This window comes from Nelusetta ayraudi, unplaced genomic scaffold, assembly GCF_046127955.1.
Source record: "Nelusetta ayraudi isolate G7.1 ecotype Tasmania unplaced genomic scaffold, CSIRO-AGI_Nayr_v1 ptg000092l, whole genome shotgun sequence".
Classification (NCBI taxonomy): Eukaryota; Metazoa; Chordata; class Actinopteri; order Tetraodontiformes; family Monacanthidae; genus Nelusetta; species Nelusetta ayraudi.
In genome coordinates, this window is record NW_027466142.1 from 1,665,533 (window position 1) to 1,689,000 (window position 23,468).

At 43.9% G+C, this 23,468-nt stretch overlaps 2 protein-coding genes across 7 annotated transcripts in view; one reads left to right on the plus strand and one right to left on the minus strand.

The window, feature by feature from the left end:
- The window catches only part of wdfy3 (WD repeat and FYVE domain containing 3), a 62,298-nt gene extending 52,889 nt beyond the window's left edge, over window positions 1-9,409 (minus strand). For 3 of the 6 annotated variants that reach the window (XM_076047228.1, XM_076047230.1, XM_076047229.1), the window contains exon 1: window positions 6,027-6,396. In XM_076047228.1, the coding sequence (XP_075903343.1) occupies window positions 6,027-6,055 (29 nt within the window). In that variant the 5' untranslated portion in view covers window positions 6,056-6,396. Of the gene's footprint in view, window positions 1-6,026; window positions 6,398-8,804; window positions 9,116-9,269 lie in introns of those variants that run through there. The other 3 variants (XM_076047231.1, XM_076047232.1, XM_076047226.1) reach the window with 3 other exon arrangements.
- A 38-nt stretch (window positions 9,410-9,447) lies between these two features.
- On the plus strand, window positions 9,448-17,751 carry LOC142902300 (uncharacterized). The gene is made up of 5 exons (XM_076047233.1): window positions 9,448-9,574; window positions 16,760-16,924; window positions 17,032-17,146; window positions 17,270-17,370; window positions 17,460-17,751. The coding sequence occupies exons 1-5, from the start codon at window positions 9,496-9,498 to the stop codon at window positions 17,465-17,467; spliced, it is 468 nt and encodes a 155-aa protein (XP_075903348.1). The 5' UTR covers window positions 9,448-9,495; the 3' UTR covers window positions 17,468-17,751.
- The last annotated feature ends 5,717 nt before the right edge of the window (window positions 17,752-23,468 follow it).

Sequence of the window (23,468 nt, forward strand, 5' to 3'; positions counted from 1 at the left end):
AGACGTGTTATGGCATACAGCAGCAGCGGCTTCAGCACAGAGCCCACATTCAGCATTTTTGGAAGAACGCCGTAAACAGAGGGCTAAGTAACTATGCGGTTTTCTGGTTTATGAAGCAAAACTATCACCGCCACAACAAAACGACTTTGACTGATGGTGACATTATTTCTTGTCACCATCTGTGTGTCTCGCACGCCCACCAGACTAAAAAATAAATAAAATAAATGAAATCATAAAATGGACAGACTCATTTTTATTTCATCCAAACAATTGTATGTCTCATCTAAAAAACAATAACAAGTTGGGATGAAATGGGCGAGGGGGGGTGGGGGAGGGGGAGCATTTTGACGTTCCAAGTCCATTTTGTTTTGCGGCATGGCCAGCATATATTTAGCCACAGTCTTGACACGTTGCACGTCTTGAAGAGGGTTGCTAGGAGACTTTGCAGAAGTGTGCAGCCTCCATCACTACAGATAAAAACCTGCGCTGATAAAAACAGAAGCAGCGGCCGCCAAGCGTCTCCGACACACCCGTCAATTCTCCCCATACGAGCTTCTCCCTCGGCGTGTCTTGTCTGCCGTGTCTTGCTCAAAGGCACGCTGACAGAGGTGCTGAAGTGGAGACAATCACCTTTTTTTTCCCCCCCTCCTCTCAGTTTTCTTTCACATGACAGAGTACGTGGCTCCAGGGGTCACATGGCATGATGAGGGAAATAAATGACTTCTCCCAGAAGGAACTACATTCTTCAAACTACTTCATCAGTTTTCCCTGTTATTTTTTTTTTAATCATAATTTTACACAACACACATCTATCAGTTTCAAGAAGGTTTTTGTTCCACTGTGATGCTAAAAGAAAGTCACCTTGTCACTATGTCAACTAAAACTATGGATAAGACTTTCGCACGTGTTGCACTGGGTTTGTATTAAAAGCAACCGTATGCGTTTCATCCAATACCAACTATGCACACTCGTTATTGCCAAATTCAATATCCAGTAAACAGACAGACGGAAAGCCTTAGGTTTTTATTGCATTTAATCATGACTTGTAATTGTTGGACTGAGTATCTGAGGTTGTGTGTTGCTGCCATTCTTGCTCAGGTTAGAGGGACTCACCTAGGCAAATCAGAACATTAAAAAATCCACCTAGCTGTTGAGTGGAAGAGCAGCTGTGACGGTCATCCCAAAGTTTCTGAAGCTGTCAGAATTTGACTGCACGAGACGAGTATTATCTTTGATGTACAATCGCCACTTTACAGGCAGGTAAAACTAATATATCAACATATTTGTATAGATATGAGTATTCCTCAATTAGGATGACCAAAATAATATATATAGGAAAAAATAAATAAATGAAAAAAAGAATCACAGTGTGCATCTGGGCTAAACAGTACAGAAGATCCAGGTGGTCTGGAAGGTTTGCTCTCTATTCAGCTCCCTTTGATGACGACGGCTCGTCCGTCTCATTCCTGTAAGGAGTGTCACATAAAGAAAAAAACAAAAAAAATACATCAAAAGAAACCAGAACGAAAGCTCCGAAGCTGATTTGTAGCACATCTGCTGCTCCAACAGACTGAAGGCTTTGGTCTCTTACTTCGCCCACGGAGCTGAACTGTCCTCTGCATGAACTCACACTCAAACAAATCCATTTAACATCGACCATTTGCTTCACGTTCACCTAAAGCGGCAACCACCGCCGTCCTTGAGCGCGCACGACATTCATTTTTTAGTATGTAGACCTGTGTCTTTGGACTGGAGGTCCACTTCTACTTCTGCTGCCCGCTGTGGAGTCACGGCTTGCGTCTCCAGAACTCCCAGAACTGCGCAAAACCTAAATATTGCAATAAAAAACTGGTAATAGAGACACCCAAACTTGAAAAAAACTCTCAAATATGGCTCTCAGAAGGTTTTGACGCTCTCATGAGATGGTCTTTGATATAAAGGGTAGATTGCAAAAGTGTCATGGAAACACTTTTTTCGACGAACGTGACGGACGAGGTCACGTGACCAGTTCACTTGAAGTGAAAATGGCGCGTTATGTTTGGACGGAGGAGGAGGAGACGCCAGATTTTTCGAGAATTGCGGCTTACGAACTCCACACCATTCAATGGAAACACCCGCAAATCGCAACTGCACTTTGTCGAAATTTTAGAAATATCGCTTTTATTTTGCAAAAAAAAAACTGTCATGGAAATGCACCTACGATGTTGACTAAATTCTGGAGAAAACTGACCTTAACAATACACCTCATACACCTAAGCAGCCATCAGCAGCCTCGTCAGCAGCCACCGACTCAGGTTCACCACGTGACTAAACACCGCCTTCTCTCTGACCGTCAGAATTAGAAGCTGAATGTTTTTTTTCCCCCGTCAATTTCTCAAATAGGAGGGAGTGACCGCGGGAAACTCTTGTGCTTTAAAAATAGAGAACGTTGCAAAAAAGGGTGTGAAATAACGGCCGCGTTTAAAGACGCAAACGCTTGCACAACACGTGTTACCATGTTTGAAAAGAGGAAAAAAGAAGAACAAGAGCAGTTCAAGCTGAAACACCCGCAGAATTAAAAAAAAAAAAAAATCACGGTTTCACTGTGTTCCCTTTGGCGCAGGTCGACTGTGACAGATATTATCATCAAGCAGCAGCTAAAAAAAACAAGGTGTTGTGGTTCACGGCGAGGCAACAGGAGGTTACACAAGACACATTGTCTGGGCAGACTGCAGCCTCACTTCCAAAAGGAAATGACTCCTGCTTTTTGAATGCCTTTTGCAAAAAAAAAAAAAAAAAACAAACCTCCGACTCAGCACTCTTTATATAATCAGAGCAGGAAACTGGTACGGCAAATGAAATTAACTTTTTGCACAATGCAGCATTTTTTCTTTTTAACCAGACACCCCCCTCCACCGCACGCACGCACACACACACACACGCACACACACACACCCAGTAGATACATTTTCATGCAGAACTAATTCAAACCAATTAATTTATTCTTGGCGTGACACGCTTGTGGAAGTGCCGGGGTCACTAACACCCCGACGGTTCGCAATGATTAGAGGAGCTTTTCCCAAAAGCAGCCGCAGCCAAAGCAGCAATCTGGGCGAGTCAACGGCGGCGCTTTCCGTTTTTGACACGGTTGTTGTGTTTGTGCATTGCTTCTCATTCAAGGGAATGCAAATCATGGCAGTTATTAAAAGTCCTTCATCTTTTGAGCAAAAGAAGTTCTAATTAAATTTGAAGGGATTGGTTCATTTAAAGTACACAAAGCATTAAAAAAAATAAGAAAAACAAGTGTCGAGGAAAGAATAACAAAGAACACAGAGTAGACAGTGTGACAGTCATTTTATGGACTAATAGTCCTCCATTACATCATTTATAACGCTGTAACTACCGCCCTTGTTTTCCTTCAAGATAAGAGAAGCTGCTGGTCCTGCTGGGTCGTTCACTGTAGTCGACGATGAATTAGCCCAGCTGTTCTCACCGTCTAACTACAAACCCCTGATTAAAAATGCAAGAATCCAAAGCCAACTGTGTTTACTGGTTAGTGTACAGACGGCGCAGCAGAAAGCCATACAAGCGCGCACAGGAAATGCCAGTGTCAGAGCGCAGTGGGGCCGCAGCCACAAACTGGGCCAAACACATGTCATAAGACTCAGCATAAGGCCGAGCTGGTAAATCAACAAGAGGGAGAGGCGGTGATCCGAAGACAAATGTGGGATTACTGCTCACTCCACCTAGTTGGTAAGCAGCAAATGGCACTGCAGCAGAATAACCACAATGACTTTTTCCTTTTAGGGCTTTTTAACCTTCAGGATTTGTTTGAGAGCAAAACATTGCTTGTTCAAACTTCTTAAAAGACTCTTTGAAATGTTCAAAAAGACTGCAAGACCACAGACAGAGAAATTCAATTACAAACTATGAAAGTGTCAATAAGCAGTGTGATGACAAGCATCTCCCCGATCACTGACGCAGGTCATTGACAGTGCTGCAACATTGTCAAGCTTGTCTGCAAGTGGATTTGGCCACATGTATTGCTCTTCTGCAGTTACGTTCATGATTCTATTGTAAAACGCTGGTGTCACCACTAGAGGCTTTAGAATTTAAATGTTGATTATTTTGAATTACTTATCAAGAGGAGACTGTATACACGCAAGATTGAGATGCACACAGACAATTCTAGGGCAGATGACATGAGAAAAACAGCAACACATTTCACCTGAGTCACTTTACGATCAATGACTAAGATGTTGCCTTTTTTCCAGCATCATTAAGACATCGTTGTCCATGAAAAATTGAGTAGCTAAAGACAAAACTTGAAGACCTTCAATATGCAAACTTCAGTCTGTGACCTTAGCAGAACTGCACAGCTCCACCATCCAATGAGGTGATGATGCAAAAAGTGAAAGGCAGGAGAGTAAATTGTGCATCACTGATGGTGTTATGCTGTAGTCACACTAGATGAAATACAAGGCAGAAAAAAAAAGAAGCAGCATCAAACCACATCAATGCTGAGCCAAAGAAACCGAATCAATGGAATGTCGACTTCTATGCAGTGGGAAAGCGGGCAGGCTTTTCTGGCCCTTTAGTCTTTTTCAAAAGCATTCTCTTTAAGCGGACGCCAGCTTCAATGAGCGTCTCACACAGTTAGCAGCAACTCCTGGGAGATGACGGGAGCCTGTGCCCTGGAAAAGCCCATCTCTTCAAAGGCCTGTGCGTGTTGTTCCTCTGGAGAAGGTGATGTAATCACAGAAATGTCTCCTGTGTGGTGGTTTACACTGGGAGGTAGGGGCGACAGGGTCCCACAGAAGGCACACAAGGAACTGTGTTGACAAAAACTCAAAGGACCTGTCCACAAGTAAATGGGCACGTTGGAAGGAATTTTATTCTTCCTGCATTTTTGGTTTTTTTGGCCACTTAAAAATCTTTTTCGTGCCCTGAAAGTTTCAGTTGAACTCCTGCTGGGCCAAAGAACTGCCTGTGCGGAGTGTCTTTGTGTTTACGTGTGATATTCTCCTTCAATAAAAGTAGCAGATTGTTATAACAATCAGTAAGAAAATTTTAAGGGGTGGGTCTGTACTTGACACGAATTCTTGTTGCCTTCACATTGTTGAAATTTTTTTGTTTTTGTTGAATGAGATTATTTCTAAAGCAGTTTATCTTTAAAGAGATTTAGTAACGAGAAGAAAACTGTGCTTTTAACGCACTAGTATCCACAATCTCATCCACTTATGTCACTAAACCAAGAGCCGGCAGAAGAAACATCTCCACAAGGAGCTTCTGTCTGCTGTGACAGACACTTAAATGAAGTGACTCACAGGAACAAAGCGGAAACCTGAAGGGCAGGAAATTCTCTCATTCCCAACAAGTTCAGACAGGACGCGAGTTTACAGACTTCTGAGAGGATATCTACTTCGACCTTTGACCTGCAGCATCATGAGGAGGCTATTAACAGCAGCCAAGAGCTAATAGTGGTCTACCTGAGGCTGGTCTCCCAGCTACTACAGCAGACGGACTCTATCACAACTGCTGTGGCCGGCTCACCTGAATCTATTTAGTGGCAATAACAACCATAACAACCGCTGGTGATGCAATTTGTAATGATGTTGTCATGGACAACACAGAGAAACAATAATCAAGACACCTGACAGTATATTATTAAATGCCATAAATAGAGTAGAATAAAAACACCTACATGTGCCATTAATACTTTTAAAAAATACATTAAGATGGACCCTAGGAACCCTGGCTTTTATTTCCTCCCTCACTGCTCAGCGATGGCAATGACGGGAATCAAAACCTGTCAGACAACTGCAGTGCACTCAGCATCCACGAATAAAAAAAAAAACTACCTACTTAGATACATATTACATCTACTCTACAATACATGTTGCCGGGACCGAACGATTAATTTAAAACAAATATTAGCAATGGATGGGCTTCATTACATCCTCCAAGGTCAGAGTCACCAGTAACAGTAAACAAACTCTCGGTCGCCGCGGAAACAGGCTCAGCATCCTGCTGCTGATGATCCCTACCTGCTGTTCTCTCTGCGCTCCGCCAGCATCTCAACTCAGCGGCAAGAAAGACCAAAATAGTCCACAGCGATCCCAGATTCCACTCCTCTTTTTTTTCCACGTCCCCCAAAAATATTGAATTATCGATTAGTGAGAGGCGACAACGTCCAAGTCACGCCTTCCTCCTACAGAGGAGTAAAAAACAAGAAAAAAAAAAACTCGGCGGATCGAGGAGGCATCGCTCGGCTCTATTGGCAGTATCAGGGGCTTTGTCCTCCAGCCAGCGAACCGTGCGCGTGTGTGTGCGTGTGTGCACGGCCTGTCGGGACTGGCACAGCTGATCCCCCCCTGACACCGGGCGGGGTGTCCGGGGCTATGGAGGAAGAGGAGTGGAGGGTGGAGTGTGGCGATGGTCGTCACACAGCCAGAGGAACATACCATTCCAGCCAGAAACAGGGGTGTGTGTGTGTGTGTGTGTGTGTGTGTGTGTGTGTGTGTGTGTGTGTGTGTGTATGTGTGTGTGTGTGTGTGCGAGGTGGACATGTGCAACTCAGATCGGCGATGCCATTAAAAATTCATCTTGAGAGGGTTTAGCCGTCATTATGTACGTCCAAAGCTCAGTGAGTCCACATTAACTTTGCATCATTATGGCTGCGCACATTTATAGGAGATGGAAAAGTTTCCTGTGTGCTGAGCCGTGTCTCAGCCCTTGGAGGACTCCAACGGGTTCGTCATTTTATATTTATGCTTCGGATTTTTTCTATAGCATCAGTTAGTGAGATTTCTGAAGGAGGAAAAAAAAATCCACTAATTCATAATCTAAAATAAAACGCTCAATGTCATGTAAATATTCAAATCTTCATTGTTCATCCCCCTACTCCAGTGGATCAGCCTCAAACAGAAGAACTATAGGCATTGACATAAGAGCACGCTTTGCCCTCTGTTTACAGCCTCCTACAAAAAATACCAGCTTTTCAGCTTCCTGCTTAGACTCAGGTTCTGTTGGACCTTCCGTGATATTGTCTGACGAAAAACAAGGCAGTGTCAGTAGGCAGGGCAAACACCTGGCTGGGGGTGTTGTCACCAACATGTGGAAATCTGTGCCCTTTGTGACATCAGAAAAGGCTTGGTTGCAGGGCTGCGCACTACAGCACAGACTTTCAGAAAACTGTATCAAGCAAAAGAAGTAAAGGATGAATCATTTTAAAGGTGAAGTAATACAAACATATTCCCATAAACAGCAACTATAATCTCCAGGAAGCTGCAAACTCAACATCAGCCCAATAAAAAGAGTGAAGGAGACTATGTCAAAGCATTTGATCTGTATGTGATAATAAAAACAACACACTACCATCCAACATCAACTCCAGTCAAAGCCCCCGACAGGCAGCAGGTCTTTTCACTCAGGAGATTTGTGGTTTCCAGCAGAGGCACACTGGGCCATGTGAGATGAAGTCAGCAGGGTCTTCTCGGTGAACAAAGCCTGCTGTACCATCATCTCCTGTTCATTGCCGGCAGCAAGGTTGAATATGCACAATAAAGCAAGAAGAAGAAAAAAAGTGCAGCTGGAGATGTGCTGTGATATATGAGCCTGAGGGGTTCTCAGGAACCCGAAACACTCTGTAGGGGTGGGGGGGATTGGGGAGGGGGGGTGAAGTGTGTTTCCTGCAATACGATTTCTACCTAAAACAGCATTTACAACTCAAACTTGACACCTGTGAATCATGCATCATTGTTATAGTTGGTTTCCTGTCAGGATCTCACAGACAGCTCACTAAAACAGTAAATTCATCCACATGGTGATATAAGCATTGGGCCACTAAGTGACTGACAGGATGTGTTACTATATAAATAGAAAAGGGATACTATGATTAAAAATAAATCTCCCAAAACTAGAAGCTCAGAACTAACACATTTTCAACATGACACCACATCCTCCTGCTGCTCAAATTGGAAACACGATGACCTCTGGACAGAATCTTGAAGCTTTTCCTGTCAAAACGCTGACTTAGCAGATGCAGCCAAACTCTACGCACACTACTTCTACACACTTCACAGGCACCAAGTTAAAACTATTTTTAAATTGGAAATCTCCGTATCATCATGGTTATCCATCCGTTCTGTCTTGTTTGTTCTGCTAAACCTGATGCTTAGTTGGACCTTCCATTTCCATGTCTGCAAGGGAGCGGAAACAAGTCGGTCGTAGAGGGCGGAGCCATCAGCTGGCTGTACGCGCTGTCACTTACCTGACAGAGGTATGAATGAGTTGCGGGTTCTCCTTGAAAACAAATCACAAAACAGCCGACTTGTCGAGCTGTGCGCTCGAGTGTGGCGAGCAAAAGACGACGGGGCACCTTTCTCTGTGATTGTGTTCACTCAAGGTGAAATCCTCCAGCAAACAAGTAAAACCACACGTATCATATGATCAGAGGCGCGCTACCGAGACAAAAACACCAGTGTAAACCCATGAAAGGCTAAGTTGGACGGACACGTCGCGAACCCCGGTCCTGCAAGCCCTTCTGGTCAGGTGTCTGTGCTGGCAGCCGCGCACTCAGCCATGTAATCGGGTAACAATGCGCTGGCCACAGGGCCACACACAGGTGACTTTATCAACACATCGGGCTCCCTCCCGAGGGTGAAATAAGGTCGACTTAATGACATTCAATTTTCAGTCGGCCGCTGCAGAACTCTGCCTACATCAAAGCAAAACGTGCCGTCGCCGAGTCAAAACACCGTCGGTATGTTGAGCCAGAAACCCAGCAAACAGCAGCACAGGCGGAGAGAGGGGTAGGCTTTTACCTTCACTCCGCTCCGCATCCCCTTGACCACGGTCCTGGTCGAAACATACCACGGAACGTTGGTTCCCCACTATTAAAGAAATACCAAATAATACATCCTTCTGCGTTCGCTTACATCAGTGCCATCAGTGAGCTAATGAGCAGCTGATCACCGCTAGCATCACCGCAGCGGATCCACAACTGTCAGGCTACCAAGCGCCGTGACGGTCGGTGGCCTTCGGCTACGAAACCAGGAACAAACGAGCTGGTTGGTGTTTCCCCTGCCAGCCGTGGACACGTCGTCCCATTCTGAGGGATTGTGTCGAGCCGCTGACACAAGTCTCGACGTCGACCTAGGGTATAAACAAACGCTAAGTGCTAAGGTGCTAAGTGGCATGCTAAGGGCAGCTAGCGGCGCCAGGCTAACTAGCCCGCTCCGCTCCGGGAGAGACCGCCGCTGGCTCCGGCCGATCCAGGCACAACTCACCAGTAAGACGCCAAATCCCTCGGCTCGGACGTCGACGAAAAAGCCCGGTGTGTCAGTTACGTGGGGCACCCCGGGTGTCCCCATATGTCGCAAAGCATGCTTTTAACTCCCCGGAAAAGTGGCGACAGCTTCCTCTGCTTCCATGAACCAACGCTCGTCCCAACGCTGATTTTTCCTCCCGAAGCATCCTCCTCCTATCAGCCGCTGCGGAGGGAGGTCACATCTGATGGAAAGGCCTGACATCTGCTGGCCGCATAGGGAAACGCAGTCCATTTTCTACGAACCATTGTCCATTTTACCTTGGGGTAAATATGGGACACCACCGCACAACAACAGTTCTTTGCAGGATTTTTACTAATTCCGAGTATTCACATCTTTTTCTCTTTAACTTGATGAATTTAAGTTCCACTTCAGTTAGATCAGTCAGTCAATCAGTGTTTCTAAGTCTAAAATTCCTACAGTTTAGAAGTTTCAACCATCAAAGATGGTGCGTTTCACAAAATTATTATTATTATTATTATTATTATTATTATTATTATTATGTAATCACAATTTAAATAAAAAATAAAATTGTCAATTTTGAGCGGTTGGAATCTTAGAAGATTTAAATTTTATGGATAATCCTAGTTTTAGTAACAATCCTTACAACAAAAGGAAAAACAAAAACGTCACAGTTGGGAGGTCTCTGCTGCCACCTGCTGGACAGCGGTCTGTAACGCATACAGACCCCAACCCACGGCTGTTAAGAAAGGCCCACTGCGTCTTCGATCTTGTAATGACAGGGATATAGCTCCTCCCCATGTGCATCTTATTTAAATCCAGTCTTTGCAAGCAGTCTTCATCCCCTATATTTGAAGGATTCATGAATTGATCCCTCTTGGCTCAGCATGTCCCAAAAATGCTGAAGCAGCATGAATGAATAGTGATAGGAAATAGGAAGAATGAAACGTCAACACCTCATCTAGGATACATTGTGCAGTAGGTGCGTGTGAAGTGAATTGTGGAATTTGTTGTGTAGTATTGACTACACAACAAATTCCACAATTCACTTCACACGTTGGTACTGCACAATGTATCCTAGATGAGGTGTTGACGTTTCATTCCTCACAGTTTCATTCCTCACAGTTGGTGACGCTGTGATGTCACGTGCAGGGCACTAGGTGACAGCACTTCTTAATCAGAGTTAAAGAGCTTCAGCGCAGTGATTTGCTGTGGGGTTCTCACAAATCCTGGATTCAGTTTGAGGTGAAACGACTGCAGAAGAATCCTTAACATTTACGTTAATTTAAAAAATATATATATATATATATTAGAAATTTAGTTTGACCATTTCTTGCTCAATCCAGGTTACAAGGGTGTGTAATTGGTCATATAAAATAAGAAAATCTAATTTTTGTTTTCTTTTCACACTTCATATATGCAAACAAAAAAATTCTAGCAATATTGGTGGAATGCTTACTTGTGCCAGTATGTGGGCCAGTGGCAAGGCCTTCTCTGCTGGCCTCGACATTCTAAGAAAAATACATTTTCCCATAAATATGACAACAAAGTTATTCTCCATGGTTGTTATTTTACGTTATACAATATCCACTTGGTTGCACTGCTTCCATTACAATAGAGTTTTTATCCAATCATATTTCAGCTAGCTTGTGTTGCCTGTCCGCTGTAAGTGAACGGAACACAGTTAGTTGCGACAGCCAATCAGATCTGGAATCTGCGATGCCGAGGTCAGCTGGCTGGCTTTACTCTGAACTTCACACTTAAGCGTCCTGTGATTGGAATTGTCTTTTCTTTGACAGTTTTAACAGTATCAGTGGCCTTGGTTTCCTGCTGTAATTGTGATTTTTAATGCTCCAGGAACTAAGTTTTGCTGGACTAGGTCACCAATATGAAGGTGATGCAATGTATTAGTGTGATTCTGTACAGATTCTTGAGCTGTAGTGTCATATTGAGTCTAATGTAAGGTGTATTAATTTAGGGTGGACTAAATATGACGTCACTAATGACCTCGCTGTGAAATGCACGGCCCGCCACTGATGTGAGCACAAAACCAAGAAACCAAAACATCCACCAGTTGCGTTAAGAGAGAGATTTTTCTTAAATAAAATCATGGTTCAAGGATAAGATTGGAATTTTGTATTTGCAACTGAAATGAGAATTTAAGAGGAACCATTTATCAGATTATGTGGTGATTTATTTTTCTTTTTTTAAACAATGTAGTAAATAAAGACCCAAATTAGAAGCGTCCAAACTTCACTGAAAGCTATTTTGAAAAGTAGTGAGGAAGTGAGAGCTGCGCCCTAGTTTCTGTTTACAGGCCCCAACCAACCAGACCGTCTCAGGTCTCAATGAGCTATACAACTGTTGATACCTTGTTTTTTTAATTTTCTATTCCAAGGAAATACCCGTCAGGCTCCACATGGTGCGGACAACAATGCTAGAGTCAGTTTGGCACACACAACTGGTCAGACTTCAAAACTGCTGTGTGCAAGCAGAGGCACGGGTTTTACCGTCAGCACCGGTAAACAACGGCCAAAAACAAAACCTAAACTGGAGAGACGCGTTGTGGAAGTAACTGCCAAATTGGCTCCATTGTGATGAATTGCGTTGCGTGGGGGTGGACTCGTCCGCAGCAATTACTGAATCCCATCATGTCATCCCACAAATGATCACGACGGAACGAGACCTGTTATGTTTTTCCTTGACGTCATCATAAACAAAGCACAGACAGACAGACAGACAGACAGATAGATAGATAGATAGATAGATAGATAGGTAGATTCCAAAGTTGCTGAAAATGTCCTAAAACTTGGTAAACAGGCTTGGATGTATCTGGCCTCTGAGTGGAAGCAGTAACTGGTCATGATTCCAGCCACAGCTGGCAAGTGGAGAAACTTTGAGTATCAGCCGATAAAACAAGTGAATGTGTAAGAGTGCTTGGCAACCATCCATCGGCTTATTGGAGCAGCTCCCCCCCCCCAACCCTCCCTTATTGTCAGCCACTATCATGGGAAGCTGCATCAAGAACTGCTTTCGGTTTCAAAAGGAAAATATACAGTGGTTAGCGCTGCTGCCTCACAGCAAGAAGGTTGTGGGTTTGATTCCGGGCCTGGGACCTTTCTGTGTGGAGTTTGCATGTTCTCCCTGTGTCTGCGTGGGTTCTCTCCGGGTTCTCCGGCTTCCTCCCACAGTCCAAAAACATGCATGTGAGGTCAGTTGAACACTCTAAATTGTCCATAGGTGTGCATGTGAGTGTGAATGGTTGTTTGTCTCTATGTGGCCCTGCGATGAACTGGCGACTTGTCCAGGGTGTCCCCTGCCTTCGTCCTATGACAGCTCCATTGTGATGAATTGCGTTGCGTGGGGGTGGACTCGTCCGCAGCAATTACTGAATCCCATCATGTCATCCCACAAATGATCACGACGGAACAAGACCTGTTATGTTTTTCCTTGACGTCATCATAAACAAAGCACACACAGACAGACAGACAGACAGATAGATAGATAGATAGATAGATAGGTAGATTCCAAAGTTGCTGAAAATGTCCTAAAACTTGGTAAACAGGCTTGGATGTATCGGCCTCCCTCATGCTGGAATCTTCTCCAGTGGAGTCTCAATCTGCAGGACCTCATTACGGTCACCTCCTTTAAAAAAAAAAACAAACTCTTCAGGAACCTGGAAGCAGACTTTTATCACATTTGCACTTGCTTTTTATGACGTTATGATCCTGTACTGCCCATGCCTATTTTACTATGTTGTCTGGCTTGTCTTGTTTTCTTGTCTGTCCTTGTCATGGTGCATTGTCTGTGTTAATGTTGTAACTTTTAACTCACACTCTGCTGCTATCTTGGCCACACTTCCCCTGAAAAAGAGGTCTTTGTATCTCAGTGGGACCGACCTGGTTAAATAAAGGTTAAGTTAAAAAAAAAAAAAATCTCTACAGGAAAAGATAATTATTCTTTTAAACCTTTCCAATTTCTGAGTCGATATGACATAAAACAGATTTTTTTCCACCTTCCTTTGCTGATATGAAAATAGGGAAGATTCCCCAACCACATTTGTGTGATTGATGGGGGCGTAGACTGTTGATGTTGTTTGCCTTAAGTAACAAATACTCTCACCTCTTCTAAAAATACCAAAATTTGCCTCTAAGCACCATGAATGCCAGTAAGCAAGTAACGACTCTTGGCCTTCATGGAAAACACAACTAAACAAACATAATTAGTTGACGAACTAGCTTGGGAGAACTTCTCTGTCTCCTCCATGGTGACGCACCCGTGCAGCCACTAGGCTACAAATGCAACACTTAATTTATTTATTTTTCCCCTACGCCTTGGTGGTCTCTGAGCTGAGGATTGATTTCTTGTTAATGGCTTGATTTCCTCCCCAGTTTGTTTGCCCTCACAATCCTAACATGGTTCATGAGGGGCCGATTGTGCAAGCGGACCATAAATCTGGCCTCTGAGTGGAAGCAGTAACTGGTCATGATTCCAGCCACAGCTGGCAAGTGGAGAAACTTTGAGTATCAGCCGATAAAACAAGTGAATGTGTAAGAGTGCTTGGCAACCATCCATCGGCTTATCGGAGCAGCTCCCCCCCCCAACCCTCCCTTATTGTCAGCCACTATCATGGGAAGCTGCATCAAGAACTGCTTTCGGTTTCAAAAGGAAAATATACAGTGGTTAGCGCTGCTGCCTCACAGCAAGAAAGTTGTGGGTTTGATTCCAGGCCTGGGACCTTTCTGTGTGGAGTTTGCATGTTCTCCCTGTGTCTGCTTCGGTACTCTCCGGGTTCTCCGGCTTCCTCCTACACTCCAAAAACATGCATGTGAGGTCAGTTGAACACTCTAAATTGTCCATAGGTGTGCATGTGAGTGTGAATGGTTGTTTGTCTCTATGTGGCCCTGCGATGAACTGGCGACTTGTCCAGGGTGTCCCCTGCCTTCGTCCTATGACAGCTGGGAGAGGCTCCAGCTGACCCCCGTGACCCTGAGCTCGGAACTAAGCACGTATGGAAAATGAATGGATGAATGAATGTATTAAGTTCACCTTGTCAGTACCTACTAAAGTTTCCTGTCATTGAAGGACTCCATGCCTGTGTAAAACGAAACAGCCAAATCCATCAGCAGCATATTGGTAAAGGTCCCACTATGTGTGTCACATCTTCAACAGGGGCCCCTGAAACTGTTGTTTCAAGTTCACCTTACTCATTCTGCCTGATTTGCACAACTTGCACTTATTTGGCACAAGGCCAACAAGGCAAAGTGCTCGTGCGTATGAAGAAAAACATTATATCACTTCATCCCAGGCTCATCCACTGCTTTGATTTAGCTGTCAATCACCCTGTTTCACATCATTTCCATTCGAAACGCACTGAGTAAACAGTCAAACTGCATGGAAGTGTGACATAACACCGACATGTGCGTAGCACCTGCATGCTTGATCTCAAACCACACTCTTTAAAAACGAATGTGAAATGCAGCAGATCAGCGAGTATTTCCGCATTTTAACCAAGTTGACCAAGCTGACGGACAAATATTTCCCAGATGTTTCTGTTCCTCAAAGGACGACCACAGCCATCTCCACAACCATGTCAGAGACCGAATCAGACAGGTGGCGTCCGGCTGTACTGTCCACTTGATGGCCTATGGCAATAAGATCAAGCACAGGAACAGATGTGAGTGCAAAACTCATCAACGCCACAGTGCACGTGTGACCTGCCAAACATTTTGATTTCATCATCAGTGGGCAGTCTAAAGTTTAGGCTGCCATTGGCCAGGCATCACCCAGGCTTGGTTGAAGACTTTGTGACACACAAGTAATAAAGCAAATAAAAACAAAAACTGGGCTGTAAACTGAGGCCAAGACATAGAAGCTGTGCTGCTTGACAACCTGAAAAGTCTTACTTTGGATTAAATAAATAAATGAATGAATGAATGAATAAATACATAAATACATAAAAACCACCCCTCACTTCTCTTATCTGGAAAGGAACCAGCAGCCTGAGAGGAGTGGGAAGCCAGCAGGACTTAGAAGCAGCCTCAAACACTTCCTGTACATGAGAAGTGAGTGGTCAGGACATTTCCAACTGATAAATTTCCTTTAAGACCGAGCCCACAAACTTTCTTCACAGTGATTTGTTTTTAGAAGCTACACTTGTAACTTCTTATGGTCTCGTTCTGTGCATTTTTCATCACTATGTGAGTGTGTGAATGGCATGCACTCATACCGCACGTCTTATTGTGCACTGAATTTTTGCAACTCGTTCCAGTCAGAAACATCAACATAAACGATTGGGAACACAGCTGTAGATGTTGCTTCTCGCGAAATGAGTTTTCCCTTCACTCTCACTGAAATCTGCACTACTTGCATCATTCTTGGCAGATAAAGCCGCCTTCCTGACGGGAATATTGTTTCCTGTTGCTCAACAGCTATCAACTCTAACACTCAGCCAGAATCGGTTCCTGAGACGCACGCATGTACATACTTGTTCAAACACTCCTTCAGGGCTAAAGGATCCCAGTGCTACCCGCACACATCGTACCAATAATGTCGGTACATTGGTTATCAGTCAGTGCAATCGTTTTAACTGGAAGGCCAAATGAGATTCAGATCTACAAATGACAAAATAATAAAATAATAAAATATTTTTTGCTGTAAGTTTTTTTTTATTATCAGCTGAAATATTTATAAGCAGATGACCACTTACATTCGACAACAAGCACTGTACAGGCCCACTTCCCCTTTCCTGAAAACTTAGTTGTAAAGTTCCCATGAACGGCTCAAGACAAATAAGTGACGAAACCGAATGGCAACCACGACTATGGAACAATTCCTCTGCAATGTGAAAAGACAACCAGCCAAAGAACTGATATTTCGCACATGACGCTGTCCACAGGAGAATTGATGCCAGGAATTGGTTTTGTTGGCTTGTGAGAAAACCAAAAGCAAGTGGCCGCAACTGGGAAAAAAATAATGGAACTGTTCCACTCAGGTCGTGACCCTCAACAAACACTGGAAGAGCTGTGACTCCTCCACGACAATGTGTGAGAATATTCAATGAAACAAACCCTTTGTGATGTCATAAAGGGTGAATAAACCTCAAAGGATCATGAACAATAGCCTGCAGCCTTGTGTCGGTTCAAATAACAAACTTTTTTGTAGAATGTTGCAAAGACATGAATGCTAAATGTCGAGACCTTTTGGACGGCACACATGGCCACTCTGCTGGGTGAAAGACACAGAAAAAAATAGGGACAAAACTTTTTTAATCTGTTAAAACCATTTGCATTTCATATTACAAATTTACTTTGAGCCGGAAAAAGTTGAAAATTGGCCACTGAACGCCCAGATAACGATCTTCCCTGAGGCTAAAGAAAAACAAGAAGAAGCAGGAGTCGAGGTGAAAACTGACAAGCGAGGGCACGTGCCAACTTTCCCCGATTTCCAGTCAGCGTGATGAAATCTGACTTTCACTTTCCACTTTCCAGGTATAAATACACCTGCGTCTCTGCACCTCAGAGCAGCAAACCCCCGGAGAGCCAACCAAGCTGAAGAGCACCCGAGCTCACGCAGCGATACAAGAGAAGAAGACATGGCCTCTCGAGTTGCAGCTCTGCTTCTGCTGGGCGTCGTCTGCGTTGAGCTGGTGTCAGGTAGGACCAGGAACCTTTGGCTGTTACCTTTGTTGCTTTTCCCCACCTGCTGCAACCCCAAATGGGTTTGGCACGAGTGTCTCACGTCTTTCTCTGTCTCCCTGCAGCTCAGAGGTTGTTGGACTGCTGCAAGTCGGCCTCTACAAAGTCCTTCCCAGCGCAGGCTGTTCAGAGCTACATCATTCAGGATGAAGGAAGAGGCTGCGACATCAAGGCTACAGTGTAAGTTCTGGGGCGCAACATTTGTCCCAATGAGTCAAATCAATTTCAGTCAACAGTTCAGTTTTTTATTAAGGCATTCATTCTCTTTTTTTCTCCCTCATGTGTTTTCGGGCTGACCACAAGGGGCAACAAAAAACTGTGCGTCTCCCACCCGGACGACCAGGAGTGGGTCAGAGATTTGATTAACCTAGTGAATAACAGAAGACCCAGAAAAAATAGATCAGGTACGTTGCTCTTCTTCTTCTATTTCTTTTTCTTCTTCTTCTTTCTCCTTCTTCTTATTAATTCTATTATTCTTCGCTCCTCCCTGCAGGGAACTGAGGACTGACAACTGCAGCGCTGGAAGATGGAAGACGACACTGAGAGAGTCAGAGTCGCCCGTTGCCTTGTAGAAGCTCTTCTGATTTTACTCTGCAGAGGAGTGAAAAACAGACGTGGAAATAATGTATAAATGTTTGTATTTTGTATTGTAAGTTATTTTGATCATGTTTTGGGATCATATTTGTGAACGTTCATTTTAAATTGTACTGTATGTTGTATGTTTTATACCTGCATGTTTTTGTTGTTAACGAGAGTGACGAATAAAGTTTTGTATCAAATTCTTACATTTTTTTGTCCGCCTGTTTTTCTCACCAACTGAAGCTTCTCCACTTGCATGTGTGAAATAACAGGTACATTAAATTAGGATGTTTCTTATTTGAACTTGGTACAGTTCAGTCAATATGTGCATGGATGCACACTCTAAATGTGCATTTTTCACTCACAAATTTCATGTTGTTATTATCACTGTTCATGAATTTGATGATGATCTCATGAGTCGCGGCATCATGACCATAAAGCAGGACATGGATGTGGATTCCTAAAGTGACAAAACTAAATAAACATTTTGATGAAGCTCCAAATATCCAACTCTGACTCTATCTTACTAATAAACTGTGCTTTGTTACATACATCACAGAGTAAGATTGTGCTGGCTGCATGGAAAGTAATAAGTAACCTGAATAACTACAGAAATGATCAAAGTTTTGAGAAATGGCTACAATGTTATGTGCCATGTCCATATTGTATTTCATATTGGCATTCACCCTGATCCAAACTGAGTGCTCCAGCACGTCTACTTTGTCTGTTTACATTTCCCTACATCACTCAAGAAATGTGATAATAACGATAAAATTGATCATATTTGACTCAATAAAATAATGCTGCGGCACAGTGACATTGTGTGAAAGTGTCAAAGTAAACGGTTTCATTGTCCAAAAACATCCTACAGAGTTTAACCTTAATGAGTGGTTGTACTAAAGTCAGATGAAAAAGCTTTATAATTAGTGCATTTTGCCAGTGATTCATCCATCCATCCATTTCTGATACCCGCTTTTTCCTGCTCTCATGGTGCTGGGGGTCTGCTGGAGCCTCTCCCAGCTGTCATAGTGTGAAGGCAGCGTGACACCCTGGACAAGTCACCTCTTCATCGACAGGGCAACATAGAGACAAACAACCATTCACATTTACACACACCTACAAACAATTTCAAGTTTGCAATTCACCTCACATGCATGTTTTTGGGGTGTGTGAGGAAGTCGGAGAAAGCAGCAACACAGGGACAACATGCAAACGTCCACACAGAAAGGCCCCAGGCCTGGAACTGAAACCACATCCTTCTTGCTGTGAGGCAACAGCGCTAACCACTGCACCGCTGTGTTGCCCTGTTCCAGTGGTGGCATGTACAAAAAAAAAATAAAAATCTGTGGCAAGCTTGGCAGCATTTGCAGTTTCGTTTCATTCATAATTTTGAACATAATGGTTGAGGAGACAAAGGCGGAAATCCCGTGTGTGGGTGGCTGTTTAAGAAAATGAGGCGGGGCTACAAATCCAAGTGACTGGAAATTATAATTCCATGCCTGATTGCTCAATTCAATAGCAAAGACGCAGTGTCGCCACATTAATAGCATCCTTGCTCAGGTATTTGAAACTGTCGGCGACTCACTGACTCCACTGGTTCCATTAAGTGGCCTTCTGATTGGGTGGCCTGCATTGGCCCATCTGGTGTCGTTGGTGGTGAAATGACAAAAAAGTAGTGCGCCATGTATGCATCAATCCATCCATCCATCCATCCATCTATCCGTCCATCCATCCATCCATTTGCCATGGTGGTTATTCCTGCATCTTGCTGGGGCCCATCACATCCTCCACTGCGCCAAAGATCACAGCCTGGATCCAAATGGTGCCCAGTGAAACTTGTCTCACTCCCAGTCTCTGTCTCTGAGTCCCTGTCTGAGGTTGATTGTCCTTCATGTTTAACGACTCAGCACAGTGTTCCGCATGTTGTGCAAGAATGTCGTGTCTGTCTTCACCGTGGCACAGTGGGAAACAGAACTTTGATTCCTTTCTATGTCTTGTACGTGCAAAGAAATTAAAATTGACAATGAAGCAAACATTTGCATTTCATATTACAAATTCCCTTAGAGCCGGAAAAAGTTGAATATTGGCCAGTGAACGCCCAGATAACGATCTTCCCTGAGGCTAAAGAAAAAAAAGAAGAAGCAGGAGTCGAGGTGAAAACTGACAAGCGAGGGCACGTGCCAACTTTCCCAGATTTCCAGTCAGCGTGATGAAATCTGACTTTCACTTTCCACTTTCCAGGTATAAATACACCTGCGTCTCTGCACCTCAGAGCAGCAAACCCCCGGAGAGCCAACCAAGCTGAAGAGCACCCGAGCTCACACAGCGATACAAGAGAAGAAGACATGGCCTCTCGAGTTGCAGCTCTGCTTCTGCTGGGCGTCGTCTGCGTTGAGCTGGTGTCAGGTAGGACCAGGAACCTTTGGCTGTTACCTTTGTTGCTTTTCCCCACCTGCTGCAACCCCAAATGGGTTTGGCACGAGTGTCTCACGTCTTTCTCTGTCTCCCTGCAGCTCAGAGGTTGTTGGACTGCTGCAAGTCGGCCTCTACAAAGTCCTTCCCAGCGCAGGCTGTTCAGAGCTACATCATTCAGGATGAAGGAAGAGGCTGCGACATCAAGGCTACAGTGTAAGTTCTGGGGCGCAACATTTGTCCCAATGAGTCAAATCAATTTCAGTCAACAGTTCAGTTTTTTATTAAGGCATTCATTCTCTTTTTTTTCTCCCTCATGTGTTTTCAGGCTGACCACAAGGGGCAACAAAAAACTGTGCGTCTCCCACCCGGACGACCAGGAGTGGGTCAGAGATTTGATTAACCTAGTGAATAACAGAAGACCCAGAAAAAATAGATCAGGTACGTTGCTCTTCTTCTTCTATTTCTTTTTCTTCTTCTTCTTTCTCCTTCTTCTTATTAATTCTATTATTATTCGCTCCTCCCTGCAGGGAACTGAGGACTGACAACTGCAGCGCTGGAAGATGGAAGACGACACTGAGAGAGTCAGAGTCGCCCGTTGCCTTGTAGAAGCTCTTCTGATTTTACTCTGCAGAGGAGTGAAAAACAGACGTGGAAATAATGTATAAATGTTTGTAAAGTTATTTTGATCATGTTTTGGGATCATATTTGTGAACGTTTATTTTAAATTGTACTGTATGTTGTATGTTTTATACCTGCATGTTTTTGTTGTTAACAAGAGTGACAAATAAAGTTTTGTATCAAATTCTTACATTTTTTTGTCCGCCTGTTTTTCTCACCAACTGAAGCTTCTCCACTTGCATGTGTGAAATAACAGGTACGTTAAATTAGGTTGTTTCTTATTTGAACTTGGTACAGTTCAGTCAATATGTGCATGGATGCACACTCTACATTTCATGTTGTTATTATCACTGTTCATGAATCTGATGATGATCTCATGAGTCGCGGCATCATGACCATAAAGCAGGACATGGATGTGGATTCCTAAAGTGACAAAACTAAATAAACATTTTGATGAAGCTCCAAATATCCTACTCTGACTCTATCTTACTAATAAACTGTGCTTTGTTACATACATCACAGAGTAAGATTGTGCTGGCTGCATGGAAAGTAATAAGTAACCTCAATAACTACAGAAATGATCAAAGTTTTGAGAAAGAAATGGCTACAATGTTATGTGCCATGTCCATATTGTATTTCATATTGGCATTCACCCTGATCCAAACTGAGTGCTCCAGCACGTCTACTTTGTCTGTTTACATTTCCCTACATCACTCAAGAAATGTGATAATAACGATAAAATTGATCATATTTGACTCAATTAAATAATGCTGCGGCACAGTGACATTGTGTGAAAGTGTCAAAGTAAACGGTTTCATTGTCCAAAAACATCCTACAGAGTTTAACCTTAATGAGTGGTTGTACTAAAGTCAGATGAAAAAGCTTTATAATTAGTGCATTTTGCCAGTGATTCATCCATCCATCCATTTCTGATACCCGCTTTTTCCTGCTCTCATGGTGCTGGGGGTCTGCTGGAGCCTCTCCCAGCTGTCATAGTGTGAAGGCAGCGTGACACCCTGGACAAGTCGCCTCTTCATCGACAGGGCAACATAGAGACAAACAACCATTCACATTTACACACACCTACAAACAATTTCAAGTTTGCAATTCACCTCACATGCATGTTTTTGGGGTGTGTGAGGAAGTCGGAGAAAGCAGCAACACAGGGACAACATGCAAACGTCCACACAGAAAGGCCCCAGGCCTGGAACTGAAACCACATCCTTCTTGCTGTGAGGCAACAGCGCTAACCACTGCACCGCTGTGTTGCCCTGTTCCAGTGGTGGCATGTACAAAAAAAATATAAAAATCTGTGGCAAGCTTGGCAGCATTTGCAGTTTCGTTTCATTCATAATTTTGAACATAATGGTTGAGGAGACAAAGGCGGAAATCCCGTGTGTGGGTGGCTGTTTAAGAAAATGAGGCGGGGCTACAAATCCAAGTGACTGGAAATTATAATTCCATGCCTGATTGCTCAATTCAATAGCAAAGACGCAGTGTCGCCACATTAATAGCATCCTTGCTCAGGTATTTGAAACTGTCGGCGACTCACTGACTCCACTGGTTCCATTAAGTGGCCTTCTGATTGGGTGGCCTGCATTGGCCCATCTGGTGTCGTTGGTGGTGAAATGACAAAAAAGTAGTGCGCCATGTATGCATCAATCCATCCATCCATCCATCCATCTATCCGTCCATCCATCCATCCATTTGCCATGGTGGTTATTCCTGCATCTTGCTGGGGCCCATCACATCCTCCACTGCGCCAAAGATCACAGCCTGGATCCAAATGGTGCCCAGTGAAACTTGTCTCACTCCCAGTCTCTGTCTCTGAGTCCCTGTCTGAGGTTGATTGTCCTTCATGTTTAACGACTCAGCACAGTGTTCCGCACGTTGTGCAAGAATGTCGTGTCTGTCTTCACCGTGGCACAGTGGGAAACAGAACTTTGATTCCTTTCTATGTCTTGTACGTGCAAAGAAATTAAAATTGACAATGAAGCAAACATTTGCATTTCATATTACAAATTCCCTTAGAGCCGGAAAAAGTTGAATATTGGCCAGTGAACGCCCAGATAACGATCTTCCCTGAGGCTAAAGAAAAAAAAGAAGAAGCAGGAGTCGAGGTGAAAACTGACAAGCGAGGGCACGTGCCAACTTTCCCAGATTTCCAGTCAGCGTGATGAAATCTGACTTTCACTTTCCACTTTCCAGGTATAAATACACCTGCGTCTCTGCACCTCAGAGCAGCAAACCCCCGGAGAGCCAACCAAGCTGAAGAGCACCCGAGCTCACACAGCGATACAAGAGAAGAAGACATGGCCTCTCGAGTTGCAGCTCTGCTTCTGCTGGGCGTCGTCTGCGTTGAGCTGGTGTCAGGTAGGACCAGGAACCTTTGGCTGTTACCTTTGTTGCTTTTCCCCACCTGCTGCAACCCCAAATGGGTTTGGCACGAGTGTCTCACGTCTTTCTCTGTCTCCCTGCAGCTCAGAGGTTGTTGGACTGCTGCAAGTCGGCCTCTACAAAGTCCTTCCCAGCGCAGGCTGTTCAGAGCTACATCATTCAGGATGAAGGAAGAGGCTGCGACATCAAGGCTACAGTGTAAGTTCTGGGGCGCAACATTTGTCCCAATGAGTCAAATCAATTTCAGTCAACAGTTCAGTTTTTTATTAAGGCATTCATTCTCTTTTTTTCTCCCTCATGTGTTTTCGGGCTGACCACAAGGGGCAACAAAAAACTGTGCGTCTCCCACCCGGACGACCAGGAGTGGGTCAGAGATTTGATTAACCTAGTGAATAACAGAAGACCCAGAAAAAATAGATCAGGTACGTTGCTCTTCTTCTTCTATTTCTTTTTCTTCTTCTTCTTTCTCCTTCTTCTTATTAATTCTATTATT

Bases quoted from the DNA above. Each gene is read 5' to 3' on its own strand.
- LOC142902300 (XM_076047233.1), top strand. From the start codon at position 9,496: ATGGAAAGGCCTGACATCTGCTGGCCGCATAGGGAAACGCAGTCCATT. The intron at 9,575-16,759 runs GTAAATATGGGA...TCCACTTTCCAG, and splicing joins ATTGTCCATTTTACCTTGGG to GTATAAATACACCTGCGTCT. The intron at 16,925-17,031 runs GTAGGACCAGGA...GTCTCCCTGCAG, and splicing joins CTGCGTTGAGCTGGTGTCAG to CTCAGAGGTTGTTGGACTGC.